Raw genomic sequence first — 18,057 nt, 5'->3', positions numbered from 1 at the left:
GAAACTTTACACCCCCGCCCCCCGGGAGGGAGGGGCTTTTTCAATTAAAAAAAAACTGTTTTTTTTTTCCCCGCCATATAAATGTTGTCAGTTTTTTTTTGGCCGAAAAATGTCGTCAGTTGAAATAACATAGAAAGGCAAACAAATTTATGAAGTATTATAAATTATATAAAATTCTAATTAAATTTGAGTAAAATGCTTTTAATTACGTTTTTACTTATTTTCTTACATATTTTCCCAGTTGAACTGAGAGAGAATAATAGATAAATAAAATTATAACAATATTTTATATTTTATTAAAATTATAAGTGAATTTTAAAATAATTTAAAATTAACCATAAAATTATCACTCAACCTGTCTTAAATTGATAATTTAACATTTTTAAAATTTATCAAGAGCTATTAAATTTTTTTACCACCGCCAGATTAATTATACCATTGTAATATCCAAAAAATTAAGTCATAGAAGTTCAATCAATAAATAATTTTTTTGTGTATTTAGTTTTCGTCAATTGCGAACGCCTTGAGAAATGACGGCATATAATTATTTTTTTTTTTTTTGAGCCTTCCTCTTCATATGTTAATAAACACGTTCAACATAAATAAATTTTGTAATTTTTTTTCGTAAACAATTAATAATACACAAAACAAGGCCCACGAGTCGCCTCTGCAAGGATATACCTGGGAATTACTGGATTGGGAATTTAGTTAGGCCATAAAGCCAACAAATGCAGAGCCCATTTTGAAGAATCAAACATGAGGGCGCATAGAAATTTGAAGATAGCTTGAATGCTTGTTCCCGTTTTAATCTTTGAAAGAAGTCAAAGGATTATAACCTAAAGCAAAACTAAAATCAAGATATTAAATAAATAAAAAATAAATAAAAACGTCTTGTTATAAACAGTTTTCTAAGTTACAATTGAATCACCCTAAAAACAATCTTTGCAACACCAACAAAAACAGGGACATCAAAGCAAATTGTGGATACACAAACCATCCAGATGCAGAGTAAATCATTAACAATGTAGAGAAGACAAGCAAAACTGGCACATTATCATCACAGCATGAAATTAAGGCATGCACTAAGTTCATCTTCCCTCTGGTTGTAAATAGCTCACCAGTCATCCTTTTTAATTCTTTTTTTTATGATGAATGCTTCATGTGCAGAATTTTCAGAGTAACATGGCAAGACACTTAAATGGTAAACGAAGAAAAAGCACTCTGTACTGAAGCTACAAAGAGGATTAGTAGTTTTCCACCATTAAAAGCCTTCATCATCCATCACTCTTCATCATCAGAACTAGTGTCATATGCCAAGCCGAGCAATCCACCAGCAGGATTATCCATCTTAATCTTTCCTTCTGCCTCTTGTGATTCCCCTGATGAAGGCTGTTTCTTATTTGCTTCTGACAAGGACTGCTGTCCCTTCTCTTTCAGTCTTTCACTCTCAGACTCACGTTTTGTAATATTAGCATTACTTGGAACTGGGGTTGATTGATTGCCATCAGATGGGCTAGAAAGCTTCGGTCGCTTTGGCTTAATTTCCACAACTTTCTTCAGCAGATCTTGCTGCCTACATCACAAAGGATATAGACTATGAACAACACCAGAACCAGAACAACAATAAGATATGAATAAAGGGGGAAGAGAAGGGGGAGGGAAGAGAAAAGATCTACCTTATCCCGCTCTTTGGTTTTGGTTCAACACGAAGTGGTAAGGGTACTGATGCAGGGGTAGAATCCGCCAAGTTTGCAGCTCTGTGTCCATTTGTCAAGGAAACACCAGAACACAACTTAAAGCACGGGTAATTTTATCATAGCGTTGTCATTATCAAATAATGATGACATCAGCTAAAAACTACCTGGGTTGAATTTGGATTAATCAAGTCAATAGAAATTATTGAAACATTTGCATCCGTTGTGATACTCTTTCACAGAAAACAATCCCTTCGGTATTCGTTTGAGATCACCAAATCATTACTTTGTCAGTTTTATAAAACTGAACTACAACCGACAAAATCAACAAGAGTACTCAAAACATTTCGATGAAAGAATCAATGTGTCTTGCTTTCAAAATAACAGAAAATAAAATGAAAAATGATGCAAAGGTAAGTAATAGAAAAGGAATAGAATTCAAATAGTTATAATTAAAACACCCATAATTCTACTCTCTAGGAGATAGGGAGAACATACAGGAACAGAAGGGAAGAAATAATACATATTGAAATCACAGTTCCATTCATTTTTAAGCAGTCACAGAAAAGATTATTAAATTGTGCACATTGCTAACCAGTTAATTAAACTGTGGTTCTATGATATAAGAAACAGTTATGAACCCAAGAAGAATAAGAAGACACAGCTCCTTCAGTATGGCTGACCAGAAAAGGATATCTTAAATGCAGCAAATGCCCGTTTTTCAGTACGACGCAGGAGGCGCTCAGCATCCTCCTCAGCTTCCATCTGCTCCTTGAGATAGAGTAGATCATCACTGTCCAATGCTGCATATATAAAATTTCAAAAGGAGATCAAAGCAACTAAGGTAATATAATGGCAACAGATAAGACCAAGTGCAGGAACACATGCAACAGACAAAAGCAATCATGGTAAAGTGGTACCCCCTCGCCCATGAAGGTAACCTCCACGCTCTCCAGCAACCTCTTGCATCTGCTTGCATCAGCCACCCGGTACAGGAAGCCAATATCCCTGCCGGGGCATGTTATCAGCAAAATCTCTCAAATTGCAACATAAAATAATTTTAAGTGCGAGACAAGGTAGGTATAATTACAATGACGGTTAAAACTGGTCCCTTCATCATAGTCCTAATTTATTTAGGACCAAATAAAAGCTGTAGAAGGAATCAACAAAGTGAAATGATAGGCCAAAAGAGAGCCAAAACAGAAAAGAAACAAATAAAAAGTTTTCAAGAGAGAAGTATACAACTTGTGTAGCCCATTTACTGCTCTCACAAATGAAAGAGAAGAAACTTAAATTATACAGCATGAGTAAGTAGTAACCCAGATTCTTCAATTAAGTCACAAATAGAGCCAGGCCATCCTATGAATGCCAGAGTTCTGTAAACAACATCTAGTATCGTGTACCCTCATATAGTATTTATGATACCAAGTGATAGATACCAGATGATAAGGGCTTAGACTCAGATAAGGATGCCCTGCACACCATTCGTTCATGAGGATAGGTGCAGGCTGGGCATACCGCATACCCGTAAGTTTCCACCTCGTGTTAAGTTTCTTTCTACTTGTGCATATAACAACCAAAGAAAACCGTGTAGGATTGAAGAAGATTATATATATAGTATGAAGACTACAGAAAAAGAATTATGGGTATGAATGCATCGGCTTAGTTGCACAAGCTGCATTTTATAGTCCATTCCGAGGTAATTCCTGGTGTATATAAGTAGATTGTAAAAGAGTTCCTTTTAAGTGACAAATCGAGCCCAACCACTAAAGATTAGCACAACATTCAAACTCAAGCTTAAGCTTACAAGCATATGGGTGCTCAATTTTTCTTTTGGCCAGCATATGAGTGCTCAACAATCATTTAAAGCCTCACATAGATTCGCCAAAAATGGAAAGCGGGGAAAAATAAAAAGCATTCAAGGAAAAAGAAGGCGGGGGAGGGCGATTCAATGCGCTAACCTTGGCAACCATACGTTGAAAAGTAATGTCTTCATCGTCTATCTTATCTTTTCCTTTAGCCCATTTTTTGTCTGCAGATTCAAAACGAAATTAAATCAAACCTAAAAACTATAAAATAAGAGGGGGTGGAAGAAGAAGAAAATTTCACGCACCAAAAGAAATCAAAATCAATTACCTTTCGGGTCGCTTAGGTTAGTATATTCTCGAACTTCCCTACCCGCCGCCATCTCCGATTATTTGCACCGACCTGGAGATGCAGCTTCTTTTTTCCTCAGAAAAGAAGAGATGAGACTATCAAGTTCTTGGGATTACGAATTGGAGAGCAGAAGATGATTACTTTCCTGAGGACCAACGAAGAAGACGCTTCCAGAACACCGTATCAGAATAACGACCAAAAATTGAGGGTTAGGTATTATTATGGATTCTCGCCTGTGCGCGGGAAAGAGACAGAGAGGGGTGGGGTATAAATCCGGACTCTCTCGTCGCTGATGCGAATAACGCTGGAGAACACAGGGATGAGGAGTGACCGAGTGAGGAGTAACCCAGGGAATGGATTGAGCCCTTTTTTTCTTAAAAAAAAAAAAACAAATAATAATTATAATAAATTGAGGGAATTGAACCTTTTTAACTCGCGTCTATGAGCCCGTGTAAAGACATTTGGGCTTTAATGAGAGCAGGCCCATTAATCTAATCTTTCCCACCTCAAAAAGATTCGAAAAATCCAACCGGATCTAATAATCCAATATAATAATGTGATGAACCAGATTCAAATTCTTGAGAGAATCATTGATATTTAGTGCTCGACAGAAACTTAAAAAGTTTTTGAATAAAAATCAAATAATTATTTTAAAAATAATTTTACAATATATAAAATGAGTATGTGGAATGAGTTTTCTATTTGCGTTAAATTCATCCAAACATCTCCTAGTTTCTCTTTTTTACAACTTTTATCCACTTTCTCTCCCTCTCCTCTCTCCACTGTTAGATTAAAATTTGAGCAGTATATATTTAACATTTTTGAAATTATTTTTAAATGTTTATTGTAGTTTTTAATTGGAGTTTAGCATTTTCAAATTTATTATTTATTTTTTAATAATTTGACATTTTATTAGTAATTTCAAAAAATATTAAATTGGGGCTACTCAAATTTTAATCCAATAGGAGAGATGAATATTGAAAGGGAAGAGTAGAAGAGGAAAGTCAAATCTACTCAACAGTGCTTCAAGTTAAACCAACATAATCAATTTTTCTCAAAGTAACCCTATTAATATTTTCTCCATAATAATTAAGTAGGAGAAGGAGGAAAGAAAATAAAGATAATACTTACAGTGTCTTAGGAAAAAAAACAAACCATACTAAATAATTTAATTAACATCATTAATCTACTCAAATTAATTGAGTCTTACGTTAAGAATCAAAAGTATATGAGCAAATAACAGCTCAGTATATGGCTTCATTTAAAATATTACTCTTTCATTTCTTAATATAAGACTCATTTTGTAGTGCAAAGATTTAGTACTATATTTAGCATCATAAATGGTCTCCATGGTCAGCATTATGCAGCTCTAAACAGGAAAATGTTTAAAAATCAATTAATATTACACCAACACAATTTCAATATTGGGCAGATTCATACACCAACATGGTAATCCATAAATCGCAACATTCTATATATCCCTTCCAATTGTTTGTAACATACAAAGAAACCATCCGCATGATCAAAATCATTTTTCTTCCCCACAGCAAGAGAATAGAAACTCCTGTACAAATGAGCTGTCAGCTCGAACACTGAAAGAAAGTTAACCGAAAAGCCTCAAGAAAAGTCAGGAAATTCCCGGAATGGAGATGCAAAATTTTGCAATAAGGTTGTCAGGCAACAACACAGCAGACAATGTTCATGACCCCTAATTGGAAACACCGTCAGTTGTAAAGTGAAGATTAAATTTCTTCTAAGTTGCAACACATGACTTCATAGTTTTTTCCAGATGTTCATGATGCCATCCGCAAATGACTTCAGACTTCCCCACAAAGTTGTTTTCTTTGGAGCCTCAGCATCACCGATCTCCCTATTAGAGTTGTCTCTGGACAATGGGAGAGAACAAACAACCTTAACATACAAAATATTAAAGATGGAAAAGTTCAATGTACATTTCACAGGATGAAAAACAAGATGGCCTCATTTTAACCGAGGTGTTTCACTGCATGAAACAATACTTCAATGTAAATTTCATTCTAAGAAACAAATCAAGCTTTACATAGCTTTCATATTTCTTTAACAGAATTCTCTGAGTATTGATTTTACAAAAATATGCATTAATTTTAAAATTTTCTAACGCCATATTTATTTCTGATTCTTTAAACATAGTTTAAATTTTTAACTTGATTTGAAGTTGTTTTATAAATGTTTTATATGAAAACTTAAGACAGGAATGAAACATTGAATTTTCAATTAAATGTATTCCCACCACATCCCATTTCATATCATGAATCAAAGCCATTTCAATTAGATGGTATCTTCTAAGGAGTGACAATTATGAAGACTTACATTTTTGACTCACTCACTTCTAAGGTTCCATGAACTTGCTCCATTGTATGCTTTGGACCGTCAATACTGGGAAGGTCTCTCAACGCATCATGCTCTCTTCTCTCACGTCCAGCTTTCTCAATGTTCGTTTTCTTCATTATCATATGATTTTCCGTATCAGATAACTCAGAATCGAGATCTTTGCTCTGACTACTTCCAGACATTTCACTACAAGGAGCAGAAATGTCATGCACCTCATCTTTCATTGGACGAGTTTCAGAAACAACAAAATCAGAACAACTAGACTCCGCTTCCTCAGTCCTGAAATCAGTTGGTGTCCACTGATTCGATTTGGAATGTTCAGCTTCTCTTTGCAACCGGTCACTTTCATCAGCAAATAAATGATTGTCCTGCTATAAAGATCAAAGGTAAAGGATTAGTGTTACAACAAAGTCAATTTAACAGTGATAAAATATCTAAAAGTACAAAAAAGATGATCAAATGAAGCCAGGACAGCCGGAGGGTCTACGCAAAGACATGACAAAGGAATGCCATGCAATTCTGATGAACAAGTAAAGCCATCAACCATTAATAATTTGTCTCTATTTGATTGCATGTTAATTGCTATTAGAAAGCATTACTAATAAAGTTCACAATGTATGCCAATGCCCTATCGTTCTTTTTTCCCTATCAAAGTAAGTTCACAAAATACTTGTCGTCAGCCGGAGGATCAAAATTACAAAGATTTAGCGGTGACTTTTAGTCTGGACTTTGTAAATTAATATAACAAATAAAAACAAGAGGGTAGCAAACTCAATTTCTTCAACTGGACCTCTATAGTATTGGTAAGCATTTCAGTTGATAAAATGTAAAGAACAAACTACAACAACAATAAACCTTTATCCTACTAGGTGGGGTCAACTACATGGATTGCAAAACGCCATTAAGCTCTGTCAAAAACCAAATCTTTAGACATACTGTTAATTGAAAGCCGCTCAATAAATTCAGTTTGATGCTTACAGGAGAAGAGGTGATTACAGCTTCTCTAGACAAGCTCCCTTCATATGAGGTAATTGGTGGCCTTCTCTCATCTTCCCGATGCTCATTCCCAGCATCAATTTCATCTAAAATTGCCAATTGACCGTCATCTTGGATAGGCCTGTCTTTTCCAGTCTCAGTAGTATCAGAGGGAACCTTTACAGTTTCAGTGGTCCCAAATTTATTCACACTGATGTTATCTTTTCCCGCCAAATTCTTATCCATGTTGCTTGAAGAATTCAATTTGGACTTGTATTTTAACTCCTGAATGATTTCTCGAACAACATAGTAACTGCCACCAACTTCTTTCATAGTATGCTTAACATGTGGAAATTTCCCATCATTTGTTTCTCTGTACCTGAAGAGAAAAGAAGATTTAGTTTCAACGTCCATTATTGGCTAATATGAAATATAAGCACAATATTCCACTATACCAAACCTCAGATGCGACAGGATTTCTCTCCTCAACTAATTTATAATATATGAAGCGTGAAGATAGTGATGCCAACTCAGATGATGTTATGTTGATAAAATCCCCCCCCCCCCAGCTTCTACAAATGCTTGGTGGCCTTTTAAGTCAATTTTTTTAAGAGAAGGGAAGATCCTGTTCTTGACCACATAATCAGGACAACAATTAAAAACACATGCAAAATAAAATTTCTTCTCCTCTGAGTATCCCTTTGTCATACCAAGGGTTAAGACCAACACCCTAAAAACTATTAATTTTTTTATCTTTGAAATCCTTGCACACTGTAATCTTTAAACGATTCAAGACACTTAAGTATGATCAAAATTTGTCAGATGCCCAATTGTGGAAAACATTAAGCAACTTACAGATTCCCCCTCAAATGAATGAAGTACATGTATTCACAATGACTGCTTTCCCTTTTGTATTTCACAAATTAACCAAAGAAAAGAAGGGGACAGCGGGAGTAATTCCAACATAACTAAAAAAGAATTCAATTAACTTCATTAATTTGATTATTTCCATAAACATGCAATTCAATAGCAATTAGGAAATAATGAATAAGTGATCTGTTTCAATTAAAATGTTCAATTTATTTTGGTAAAATTTTATGGAATTACCAGAATTCTCAGGAAAAAAATAAAATCATACTACTTTGATATGGTCACTTAGTCTGCAACAGTAACAAGCAGTTACTATTCCAGCAAATTTCAAAAGAAAATGCGCTATTGGATCAATGTCTTTTGGTCTTCTAATAAGCTGCTGAAACAACTCTGGATGTTGCATATTGTCCCCTAAATGCAATATAAAATATTCTTATTTGACTGTCCTACAATTTGCTTAAATAATTTAAGTACTTCAAAACAAAGCAGGTAGCAAAAAACTTCAAAAAATTTTCAATAATCATGGCTTCAAAATTGATTAAGCACCGGCCAAACAAGAGAGAAAAAGAAGGAGGGATGAATTTGAGGAAATACTTCTTCACAAAAGACTCCACCATGGCTTTCCTTTCATCTCTTGAAAGCTTTTGACGTTTCTGATAATTTGGCTTGTCAGAAGGTACAGAAGCAGCATACGACCATCCACGCCACTGAGTATTTGACTGACCAACAGAACCGTTTGCCTCAATGAGCACTGCCAATCAACATGGTGAATACGATTACATAATAATTCAAAATATTATATAACACCTTGGCTTTGAATTAGACTCTCAAAATTGATGCCAAAGCAGCAATTGCATGAGATTAACGAAAACTAAGGAATTGAACTTCAAGTTATACGATACCACAAAAATATGCTTCTGATAACATTATGGCATTTAACAAAGATATCCAGCCATGTTAATGAACAACAGCACAACCACGCCCTTGTTTAAAGGATTGCGATACAAGATATAGAGAAGAGGATTTGGGTATATAAGGAAAAATACTTGTTCTGCCATATATTTTAAGAAGCTTTGGGTTTTTATAGACGCATGTTGTAGGCCATAGATCCTCAGCATCTACTTTTAAGAATGAATCCTGTTTTTCTAAGACAATTTTGATCTCCGAACTATCTTTGCTAGCTCTCCTTTTTCTCCCCTCCGACAAACCTTTTGCGCTCGTTCTTTGACCATGGGATCTTGTAGCAGTTGGTACAGTGCAAACTAATATTACCACTCCATCAAATCATTAACTCAATGAGCAACCAATAGATTTTTAAATTGATCCAGGGTACCCAACTCTTATTCAGTTTAACATTCTAGTTTAAACGTCCATTACTGTCCAAGTTGCATACACTACTTCTACTTCGCTAAAAGTAACAATATATCAAAGAATTCAAGAAAAATGAGGGGTGTCCCCACATCACTCTACATGCATACTGAGAATCTTGATTTTGTCACACACACATGACCAATATAAATTGCTAAATCGGCAAATCAAACGCAATTACACAGGCGCAGGCAACACACTTGATATTTCTCCCTTTGCATCCGTTACAGCACTTTGGTAGTCCCTTGAACAATCTAAACGATAATGAGTTTACATTTTCACAGAAAAACCCCTTATGCATAAGTACAGGCCAAAAATAAACAACAAACACAGAACAGAATAAGCACGGAGACCCAAAAGTAGCAAATCACAAAAAAGAGAACCGAAAGAGCTAAAGGAAGTTACCCCATTTGGGTGGTCTGGGACGTGACAAGCGAGTGAGTCTGAGTTTGTCATTGGACAAGGAGAGGCCTCCTCTTGCAGCCATCAGGAGCTTCTTTCTCATTTTCACTACCTGCTGTTATCCGCTTGAGCTTTCCATTAATGTTAGATGTCCACCAGGTGACAGAAGAGTTTTCTCTCTGGTTTTTTGTTTTGTTTTGTTTTTCCGGTGAGCGGAGAGAAGAGGAGGGCTTTGAAGCTTCTGCTTCTTCCTGCCTTCGATCAAACTGAGGAGGGTTTATGGGTTTCGGCGTCAAAGACCGTTTCTAAAAGAGTTCTTGAAACGCCAAATTGGCACTGTTAATAAAAACGTGCTGCCCAAAAATAAAACAATATTTTTGACCAAAAATAATAGTTCTCTCTTTAGGAAATTATTAATATTATTATTTGAATCTAAATATAAGAAACAACAATACGTCGGCAGAAAAAACTATAGAATGTGCATTTTGCTGGGGAAAAAAAAAAAGTTATGCAACGCGCATTTATTGAAAAAAAATTATTCTCCTTAAATTAGTGTAATTAAGTTAATATCATCAAATACATAATACAATGTCAAACGATTAATATGAGTATGTGCCTCTGGCCCCAAAAAAAAAAAGAGTATGTGCAAATATTCTTATTATTTAGTTATAAATTATTATAAAATGTTTAGAAGGTGTGCTGTAATAAATTGGCCAACTCTTATTTTAACCGAAAAAGTCGTCTTTTAAGACTAGGACCGAGAATATTTTCCTCTCTTTTCTTTCTTTTTCGTTTAAATTATTATAAAATGTTTACAAGGTGTACCGTAATACAAGAAAAGCCTTATTTAGGCCCAAATAGTCGTCTCTCAAGACTAGGACAAGAATATTTCCCTCTTTCTTTCTTTTTCTTTCTTATGAAACTTTTCCTTTTTAACTATGGAATAATATTATTAATTGTAAACAATTTTTTAGTAAAATTAACTTGCTTTTTTTGCCAGACAAAAATAACTTATATTACCAATGACTTTTATTATTAGCACTAAAGCTTGCTATTATATCTAAATACTCCATCCGATCTAATTTACAAGATCCTATTCATTGGTCCTTAATAGAAAACCCCTTGCGAGACTCGATGAAACTTTGTAATTAATCCCAAAAATTCCCTTGCCTCTTTATAATAGCTTTCCCATCCTCTTTCCCCAACAAGTTTCACCAATTAAAGGGTAATTTTGGAAAGTTGAGAAGTTTCTAACATTTAACATTTAAAATTAGTTAACATAGCCTCCTAAAAAGGACAAGAGGAAATACTATTCAAGTATCAGTTCTTCGCTTTGGATCTGAGTATAGCTTTCCCCTTGTCTAGTGACAGCATCTATACCACAATATCCATTTTATATTTAGTTCCCAGCAAAATCAACAAATGAAGGACCTTTCATAAATACTCCAAATGAAGACAGCAATAGGGCAATATTATGAGTAGACTAGATTACTATACATCTATACTTTGTGTTTGCCTGTAAAATCTGGCAACCCAAGGAGCAAGTTCAGTATTGTGAGGGGTCCTGGGGTTGGCAGAGTAATAATCAGACCAATAGCAAGGGGTGAGTCTATCTGTAAATCTTTTGTCAGCATAAACGCAAAACGGCAGCCAATTTTCACCCCCATTCATTCTTCTTTTCCTTTCCCTTGGGTAGGCCAGGGGTGCTTGCACATACCTGCCAATTTGTGTCAAACAACACTTTTACTAACATATTTTCTGAGCCATTTAAATACATAAAGAAATACGAATATCCTTTTTATCTTTTTCAGCTTATACATTTGTAAGGATCAGATAGCTTGAAGCATATAACTACATCGTGTGGTTATTTAGTCTTCTTGGTAACTATTAGCACATTCAGAGACCATTCTTTCCTATATTTTTATTTCTTGTAATTTTTCAAGGATAAAACCAAACCACTCTCGGATGGCGATACAAGCATAGGTGAAAGTCTTGACTAAGCGTTATGTAGAAGTGATTCCTTGCTGAAATGGGAAAGCTATGCTATGAATACCTAGTGCCTGGAGCTGGTCTAAACTCTAAAGAGAAGCCACTCCAGAAAAAACACCAGAGAACCTCCATTTAGTTTTTTTGCATAACAGTAATATGCTAAAATGTAATCAAGAAAATTTGCTGGCTAGAAACGAGAAACAAGAAATACCTGATACCATCAATAACAGTATCCCAACAGAAGTGGGTATGACCAAACACATGGCAAGCGGATGCATCCCCCCTTCCCTCAGCCCCATGTATTGACCTTATTCGAAGCTCAAGGGAGTCTGAACCAATTATTTTTGGAAGCTTTGGATAGAATAACATCCTCTTCTCTGGACAAAGTTCCTGCCTGTGAAGAAAGTAAGTAAATATTAGCCGTCAACCACCATATCACAAAGTCACGCAAATGTTTGCTGTTTAAGTCGCCCCCCAACCAGCAAGACACATCACAAAAAAAGTAGTATATTTGGTGATAATGAGAATTATGCATATAAATGTTACAAGTTTTTAAAGGATCAGTAGCTCTTTAAAGATTATTGCATCCTGTGCCATTTCTTCTTAATTTAATCCTTTTTGATGGATCATTAGATCTCATCAATCTGTTTCAAACAGCACATACTAGTCATGCATTCAAACAAGCATAAAAGCAATAATAAAATATTTCAGCAATAAAACAAGACAAGCTTATAGTGACAAAAACCTGGGAACAAAGTGAGAAAAGGTAATTATGTGATCACATGTCATCTGAATCTCCTCTACCACATTTTGTTGCCTTTCATTCATGCCATCAAAATATAAAGCGAGGGAGATATCTCCATTTGAAAGTCCCCTGGGCCACTTGCATGCATGAAAGTCCTTACAAGCCTAAGCCAGAAAAGAAAATACCATAAGTACAGAATCGTTGGCTGAAATAATAGCATTTAAATTAAAAGCAGACAAAAAAGGGAAATTGCCCAGTAATTGACAATCGTTAAAAGCGATACATGGCCAGAGCAACACGCACTTTCTGACTCATTAGTAATTGGATGGCGGTGTTAAGATGTGGAGTGAATTTCAAGGAAGTACATACATGGTATTGCCATGTAGCAGCAGCTAATAATCTCTGATGTCATGATTATATTACCCTTAACAATGAATAAAATGAAAATGCAATGTCCTTGTCATCAATATATAATATTTCTGCAAACATAAGAGAATATCGTACAGCACACTTAACCAGTTAATCCTCAAACAAAAACTGATGAGTTTGCTCAGACCATCAATCAGCTTTTCAAATGGCTTACTAGGAGTTAATAGAGTAGTCACCATCTCCAATGAGGGAATGCGAAGGCCTTCTATATCCTGCTCTTTGTCAAAGCTCTGCAAAAGAAAGCAGATTGCGCATTCAAACAAATTGCCCCTAAGAAACACTTTTCATTCTAGATCCAAAAAAATTTCTTGCTATGAATGATTGAGTTCATGAAAATTGACATCATCAAACCAATCACCTCATGGTACCAAGAAAACAAGGGGACGATTCCTAAGTCATCAATAACCATCGGATTTGTCTCAACTCCAAGACTCTTACATGCATCAAGCAATTTATTTAGCTTTTCAAGAGAATCAACCTGGATTAAAAAGAAAAATTACCCAAATCATCACCAGAAAGATACTAACAGAGGATCAGTGTCACATGCTTATATTCATCACCAAAAATGTCTTGCCTCGGCAAAATAAATGACCTTACATAATTTTCCCCATCACGACGACACCAGAGATCATGGTTCCCAGGTACAAAGAAGACATGTTGAAATCTTTCCTTTAGGAGAGACAGAGTGACAACAAACTTGTCATACGTCTCCGCAACATCCCCCGCAACAAGAAGAACATCTTTCTTGTGATTAATAGAGGACAAGCACTTTACCCACTTCATGTTCTCGGCATAGTCAGTATGCAAGTCAGAAACCACGAACACGCGCAAGCCAGAAGTAACCCCCAATACAGAAGGTAAAATCTGGGGTCTACCAAGGTCAACCTTTTTCATGCGACTTCCATGATTGTTCAATATTCGTTGAGAAAAATGGTTGGAGTGATGAGGCAGTCGAGAGATAGACAAACAAGAACTGAAGCCCAACATTAACTCCAATGGTGAGCAGTACTTTCAGATGTACTGCAATGATCAGAATTCACCACCAAGTACACCAAGTGATAATTTAATAGATAATGATCTTTATGCTGCAAAAAGGAAACACCAAAAAAAGAAAAAATCAGCGTTTGGTTGCTTGACAATTTAACATATGGAACAACCAAGAAAATGAATAAATGATCGCATTGCCCAATTGAATTGAACTCGAAGAAGAATATGAACCCTAACTCCGGATGAGAATGTGCTTTAGGCTTATAAATATTTCTCATACTCCTTTAAGGTCATTTGAAATTTGACAAGGGACACCTGAATGAATGCATAGGAACTATCAAGCAAACTACCCAAAATCGGAATCTGCAAATTGAAACGTAAGATACTGCAGTCTGCAGATAGAAAAGCACCTTTTTATGAGTTTCTTCTTAAATCAGAACACTACAGCTTTACTGGTTCAAGAGCAGAAAATCAGTTTTCCATACTTCCCGAATTCAAAAGACGGCAACTACCAGCTGAAGTGTCTTCGATTGAACATTGATCTTTGATTTTTGGCCTGAGAATTCATCAAATTTAGCTTTTTCCCCCCTTAAAAATCAAATTTTTCCCATATTTATTTGATTTTCGCCAACATTTTCCCTCATTTATTTAGACCTGACGGCTTTGAGCCGAAAATATCAAAATATAGATTGTTGCTCAAAACGAGTTTTTTTTCCTCTTCCAATGGCTCAAAACAAGAGCTATACTGTAAATCATTATAAATATAAATTGTAACATGATATAAAATTGTCTATTTTGAAGTAATTCAACGCATACTTAGATCGCTGTACTCTTTTTTTAAATATTTTAAATGAGCATAAAATAAAATTATTTTCCTTATAAAATTCATTTGTAACTAAATCAAGAAAACGGGGCTAAAGGGTGAACTTTCCTACCGAATCGGGTATTGGATAACATTAATGAAAAAGTATTAGCATGATAATTAATTAACAATATGGAGTATATTTTTTCTTGCCTGCAAAATATGGAGTACATAGTTATGCTTGGATTAATAAAATTATATTATGACCCAAGGTAAAATTAAAAGACATATACTCCTCCGGTCCTTAATATAGGACCCAATTCTTGAGTTGGTTTTGGTCCTAAATATAAGACCCATTTCTCATATTTATCAATTTTCTCTAAATTACCCCTATAAATACTCTCTCACACATAATCAAGTAGAAGAGGGAGAGGGGGTATTAAGAAAGATGATTATGGTATTTTGGGAAAAATATGTTACTTTTCTTATAATTAACTAACTTACCTAACTTCCTTAATCTAATCAAATTAGTTAAATGGGTCTTATATTAAAGACCGGAGGAGTATATCAAATCAAAGTTTGAATAAAAAGTGCATGTATTTAATGGCTATTAGTTTGTTGCTACATAACAAAACACTAGTTTAGAAGGTATTTGGAATATTTTAAAAGTATTTTTAAATTTTTTTTCATAAATCGAGATGAATTGTTTTATATATTTATTTTATATACAGTAAAATTGTTTTTAAAATTATTGTTTGGTTTTTATTCCTCAGTTACGTGCACAATCAAATGACTGGCAAGCTTGATTCATGTACAATTGATCATCTATGTTTCATCCTAATCCGATCAGTTTTTTTAAAAAAAATTTAATTTATGATAAATATCAATAAAACATTTTCAAATGGTAACATATTAATTTTAATTTTTAAAATAATTATGATTGTTACCAAAAATTATCATTTATGTCTAATGATTTTAGGTTTTTTTTTAACACTAATGATTTTAGAATTAAAGGATTTAATTTATATCTTTTTAAAGTTAAATAACCAAATAAAAAATTTGTATAAAACTCAAAGACTAAATATATATTTTAGCCTTTAATTTATTGTTAACATTGATTTTTTAAGCTAATTAGAGTTTTTTCAATCTCAAAAAAAGCATTGATTGTTTTTAGATAAGTTGAGTTTTAAACTAATAAGAGGCAGAGTAAAAAAGGAGTTAAATTAAGATAAAATCGAATATAAATACAATGTAATACACAATCCGAATCATCTCTCTTGTAGATCCTTTTTTTATTTGAAAACCTAAACTAAACTAAGTACCAAAAAACATTGAAAGGGTTTTGAAACTGATTTTCTTTAATAAAACTATTTTGTAAACAATGAAAATCGGATAAATCCTAATTACTAATTTTTTGGGCTTTTTAATAAAGTGATAAATGAAAATATTAATTTGGATCTTAAAGAATTCGATAATGAGATGCTTTGTGAAAATGAATCAATAACTATCCTAATTTATTTAATGATATAAGAGTAACTCATATGATTATGATTGGTTTATAGAAGTTATTCTTTTTAAATTAATACTCAACTAGAACATTAATTATTTGTTAAAATCATTTCAAGCATAATTTCTATACAACTTGTATGAAAATCATACTTAGGCACAAACATAAATATATTTATAAACCAAGTATTTAGACTCGCAATTATCAATCCAAATCTTAATAATTCCAATTCAAACTAAGAATTACAACAATTTCTAGTTTAAAACCAAATATAACAAATTTCAAACAAAAAAATCATCAATTAAATAGTCTAAACAAATGACTAGAATTAAACTCCTCTTTATAGCTTTCAAACTCAAGCCATTAAATTCAATTCTAAAAAACACAATGAACTCAACCTTCCATAATTCTAAACCTAGTCACAACACAACTCAAAAATTCAGTAGCCATGGGAGACGATGATGCTCGTGGCAACGGAGTGTTGGACACCATTGATGGAGAACAAGAAAGATGAAGTTGAAAGATTCAGGGTGTGTTTGGGATCACAGTGAAGGCCTCCAAACTAACTTCTCCACCAGTGAAAACTAAAAAAAATAACTTTTGGTTTAAAACATATGTTTGGATCCGCTACAAGGGTAAATGGATTTATACTGGAAACGAACTTTTTTCCAAAAGCTCTTGCTTTCAGCTTTTCTGCTGCTATTGGTAAAAAAAAGCTTCTCTACTGCACATTTCAATAGATGGGGCTCATGAGTGAGGGAGGAGAGAGAATGCATGGTGTGAGTTCCTCTTTTTTTTTTAAAAAAATCTAGCTAGTTTGTTTTTAATATTAAAGAAATTATTTTTTAAATAATAAAATCATTTAAAAAAAATAAGTTTATTATTCTTTAAAATAACTATTTTTATTTTTATAATTATAATTTTAATTTTTCTCTAACAATTATCACATTATAAAGATATAATATAAATATGTACCATTCAATAAAGTTTATATCCTTTTCAGTCATTTTACATCTAAATTTATTTTTTTATTAATCATTCAAATAATTTTCAACTTTTTAAACTGATTTTTTGACAAAAGTCAATCCAAATATAAATCACATTACACTATATGATTTTTATCTAAAATCAAATTGAAAAAAAATAATTTTTTCTACTGCTAATCTAAACACACCCTGGCGGGGTGGAGTCGCGTTTTGGGCCGCCAAGGAAAGATGAAAAATTTGAGTGTTATTGGCAGCTTGGATGTCCTGAGACTGATGAAGGAGGAAGAGTATATAGATCGCTGGACTTTTTTTTTTTCCCCCTCTCTATATTTAAGAAGAAGTCGAAGGCTTGTGAGTGTGCGGCCTGTCTCCCTCGCACGATTGAGGACGTATTTAAAATAATTTATAAACAGTTTTTTATTCATAATTTACAAAATATAAAAATAAATATGCGACAAAAAATTTATATCAACTTATATGAAACGTATTTATAAGTAATTTTAATCGTGATGACAAACAGAACCTAAATCCTCCTCTAACAAATCAAATGCCCTAAAAGTTAAATCTCCAAAATGATGTGCTCTGGTCCTTCATTCTTTTAGTTTTTCCCCTCCTTTTCAGCTCCTAATTTCAATTTGTCCTCATTAATCTGCAAAATAATTTAAAAATATGTAATATCATGAAATCCCAAAATAAATTATTTAAGAACAAACATAAAGATATGACAAAATTACCTATTTTTCTCTATTTTAATAAAATCATTCTTTAATTAAAAA

General features: G+C 33.7%; 3 protein-coding genes across 11 annotated transcripts; all 3 read right to left on the bottom strand.

Annotated features, from left to right (window-relative positions):
- Positions 1-1,169: 1,169 nt before the first annotated feature.
- Positions 1,170-3,941, bottom strand: LOC114715821 (uncharacterized). 4 transcript variants are annotated; one of them, XM_028900720.1, is made up of 6 exons: positions 3,831-3,941; positions 3,656-3,726; positions 2,615-2,663; positions 2,391-2,497; positions 1,677-1,759; positions 1,170-1,576 (listed from the first exon to the last, which is right to left on the bottom strand). In XM_028900720.1, the coding sequence occupies exons 1-6, from the start codon at positions 3,880-3,882 to the stop codon at positions 1,282-1,284; spliced, it is 657 nt and encodes a 218-aa protein (XP_028756553.1). In that variant the 5' UTR covers positions 3,883-3,941; the 3' UTR covers positions 1,170-1,281. The 4 variants fall into 4 exon arrangements, with proteins under 4 accessions (XP_028756553.1, XP_028756554.1, XP_028756555.1 ...); XM_028900721.1 differs by having other exon boundaries at positions 1,170-1,573; XM_028900722.1 differs by having other exon boundaries at positions 2,615-2,702; positions 3,831-3,876.
- A 1,506-nt stretch (positions 3,942-5,447) lies between these two features.
- Positions 5,448-10,089, bottom strand: LOC114715818 (uncharacterized). 3 transcript variants are annotated; one of them, XM_028900713.1, is made up of 5 exons: positions 9,840-10,089; positions 8,661-8,817; positions 7,200-7,575; positions 6,201-6,592; positions 5,448-5,736 (listed from the first exon to the last, which is right to left on the bottom strand). In XM_028900713.1, the coding sequence occupies exons 1-5, from the start codon at positions 9,937-9,939 to the stop codon at positions 5,625-5,627; spliced, it is 1,137 nt and encodes a 378-aa protein (XP_028756546.1). In that variant the 5' UTR covers positions 9,940-10,089; the 3' UTR covers positions 5,448-5,624. The 3 variants fall into 3 exon arrangements, with proteins under 3 accessions (XP_028756546.1, XP_028756547.1, XP_028756548.1); XM_028900714.1 differs by having other exon boundaries at positions 6,201-6,589; XM_028900715.1 differs by having other exon boundaries at positions 6,201-6,589; positions 7,218-7,575.
- Positions 10,090-11,099: 1,010 nt separating this feature from the next.
- Positions 11,100-14,563, bottom strand: LOC114715817 (uncharacterized). Of its 4 annotated transcripts, none has more exons than XM_028900710.1 (8): positions 14,397-14,563; positions 14,218-14,301; positions 13,597-14,084; positions 13,358-13,477; positions 13,176-13,229; positions 12,571-12,734; positions 12,037-12,219; positions 11,100-11,553 (listed from the first exon to the last, which is right to left on the bottom strand). In XM_028900710.1, the coding sequence occupies exons 3-8, from the start codon at positions 13,984-13,986 to the stop codon at positions 11,328-11,330; spliced, it is 1,137 nt and encodes a 378-aa protein (XP_028756543.1). In that variant the 5' UTR covers positions 13,987-14,084; positions 14,218-14,301; positions 14,397-14,563; the 3' UTR covers positions 11,100-11,327. The 4 variants fall into 4 exon arrangements, with proteins under 4 accessions (XP_028756543.1, XP_028756544.1, XP_028756542.1 ...); XM_028900711.1 differs by having other exon boundaries at positions 14,224-14,301; XM_028900709.1 differs by having other exon boundaries at positions 13,597-14,301.
- Positions 14,564-18,057: the final 3,494 nt, after the last annotated feature.

Source organism: Neltuma alba, unplaced genomic scaffold (genome assembly GCF_004799145.2).
Source record: "Neltuma alba isolate B1F8T4 unplaced genomic scaffold, ASM479914v2 tig00011614_pilon, whole genome shotgun sequence".
Lineage (NCBI taxonomy): Eukaryota > Viridiplantae > Streptophyta > Magnoliopsida > Fabales > Fabaceae > Neltuma > Neltuma alba.
The sequence above is the reverse complement of the archived record's forward strand: the minus strand, read 5'-3'. Positions and strand labels throughout refer to the sequence as shown.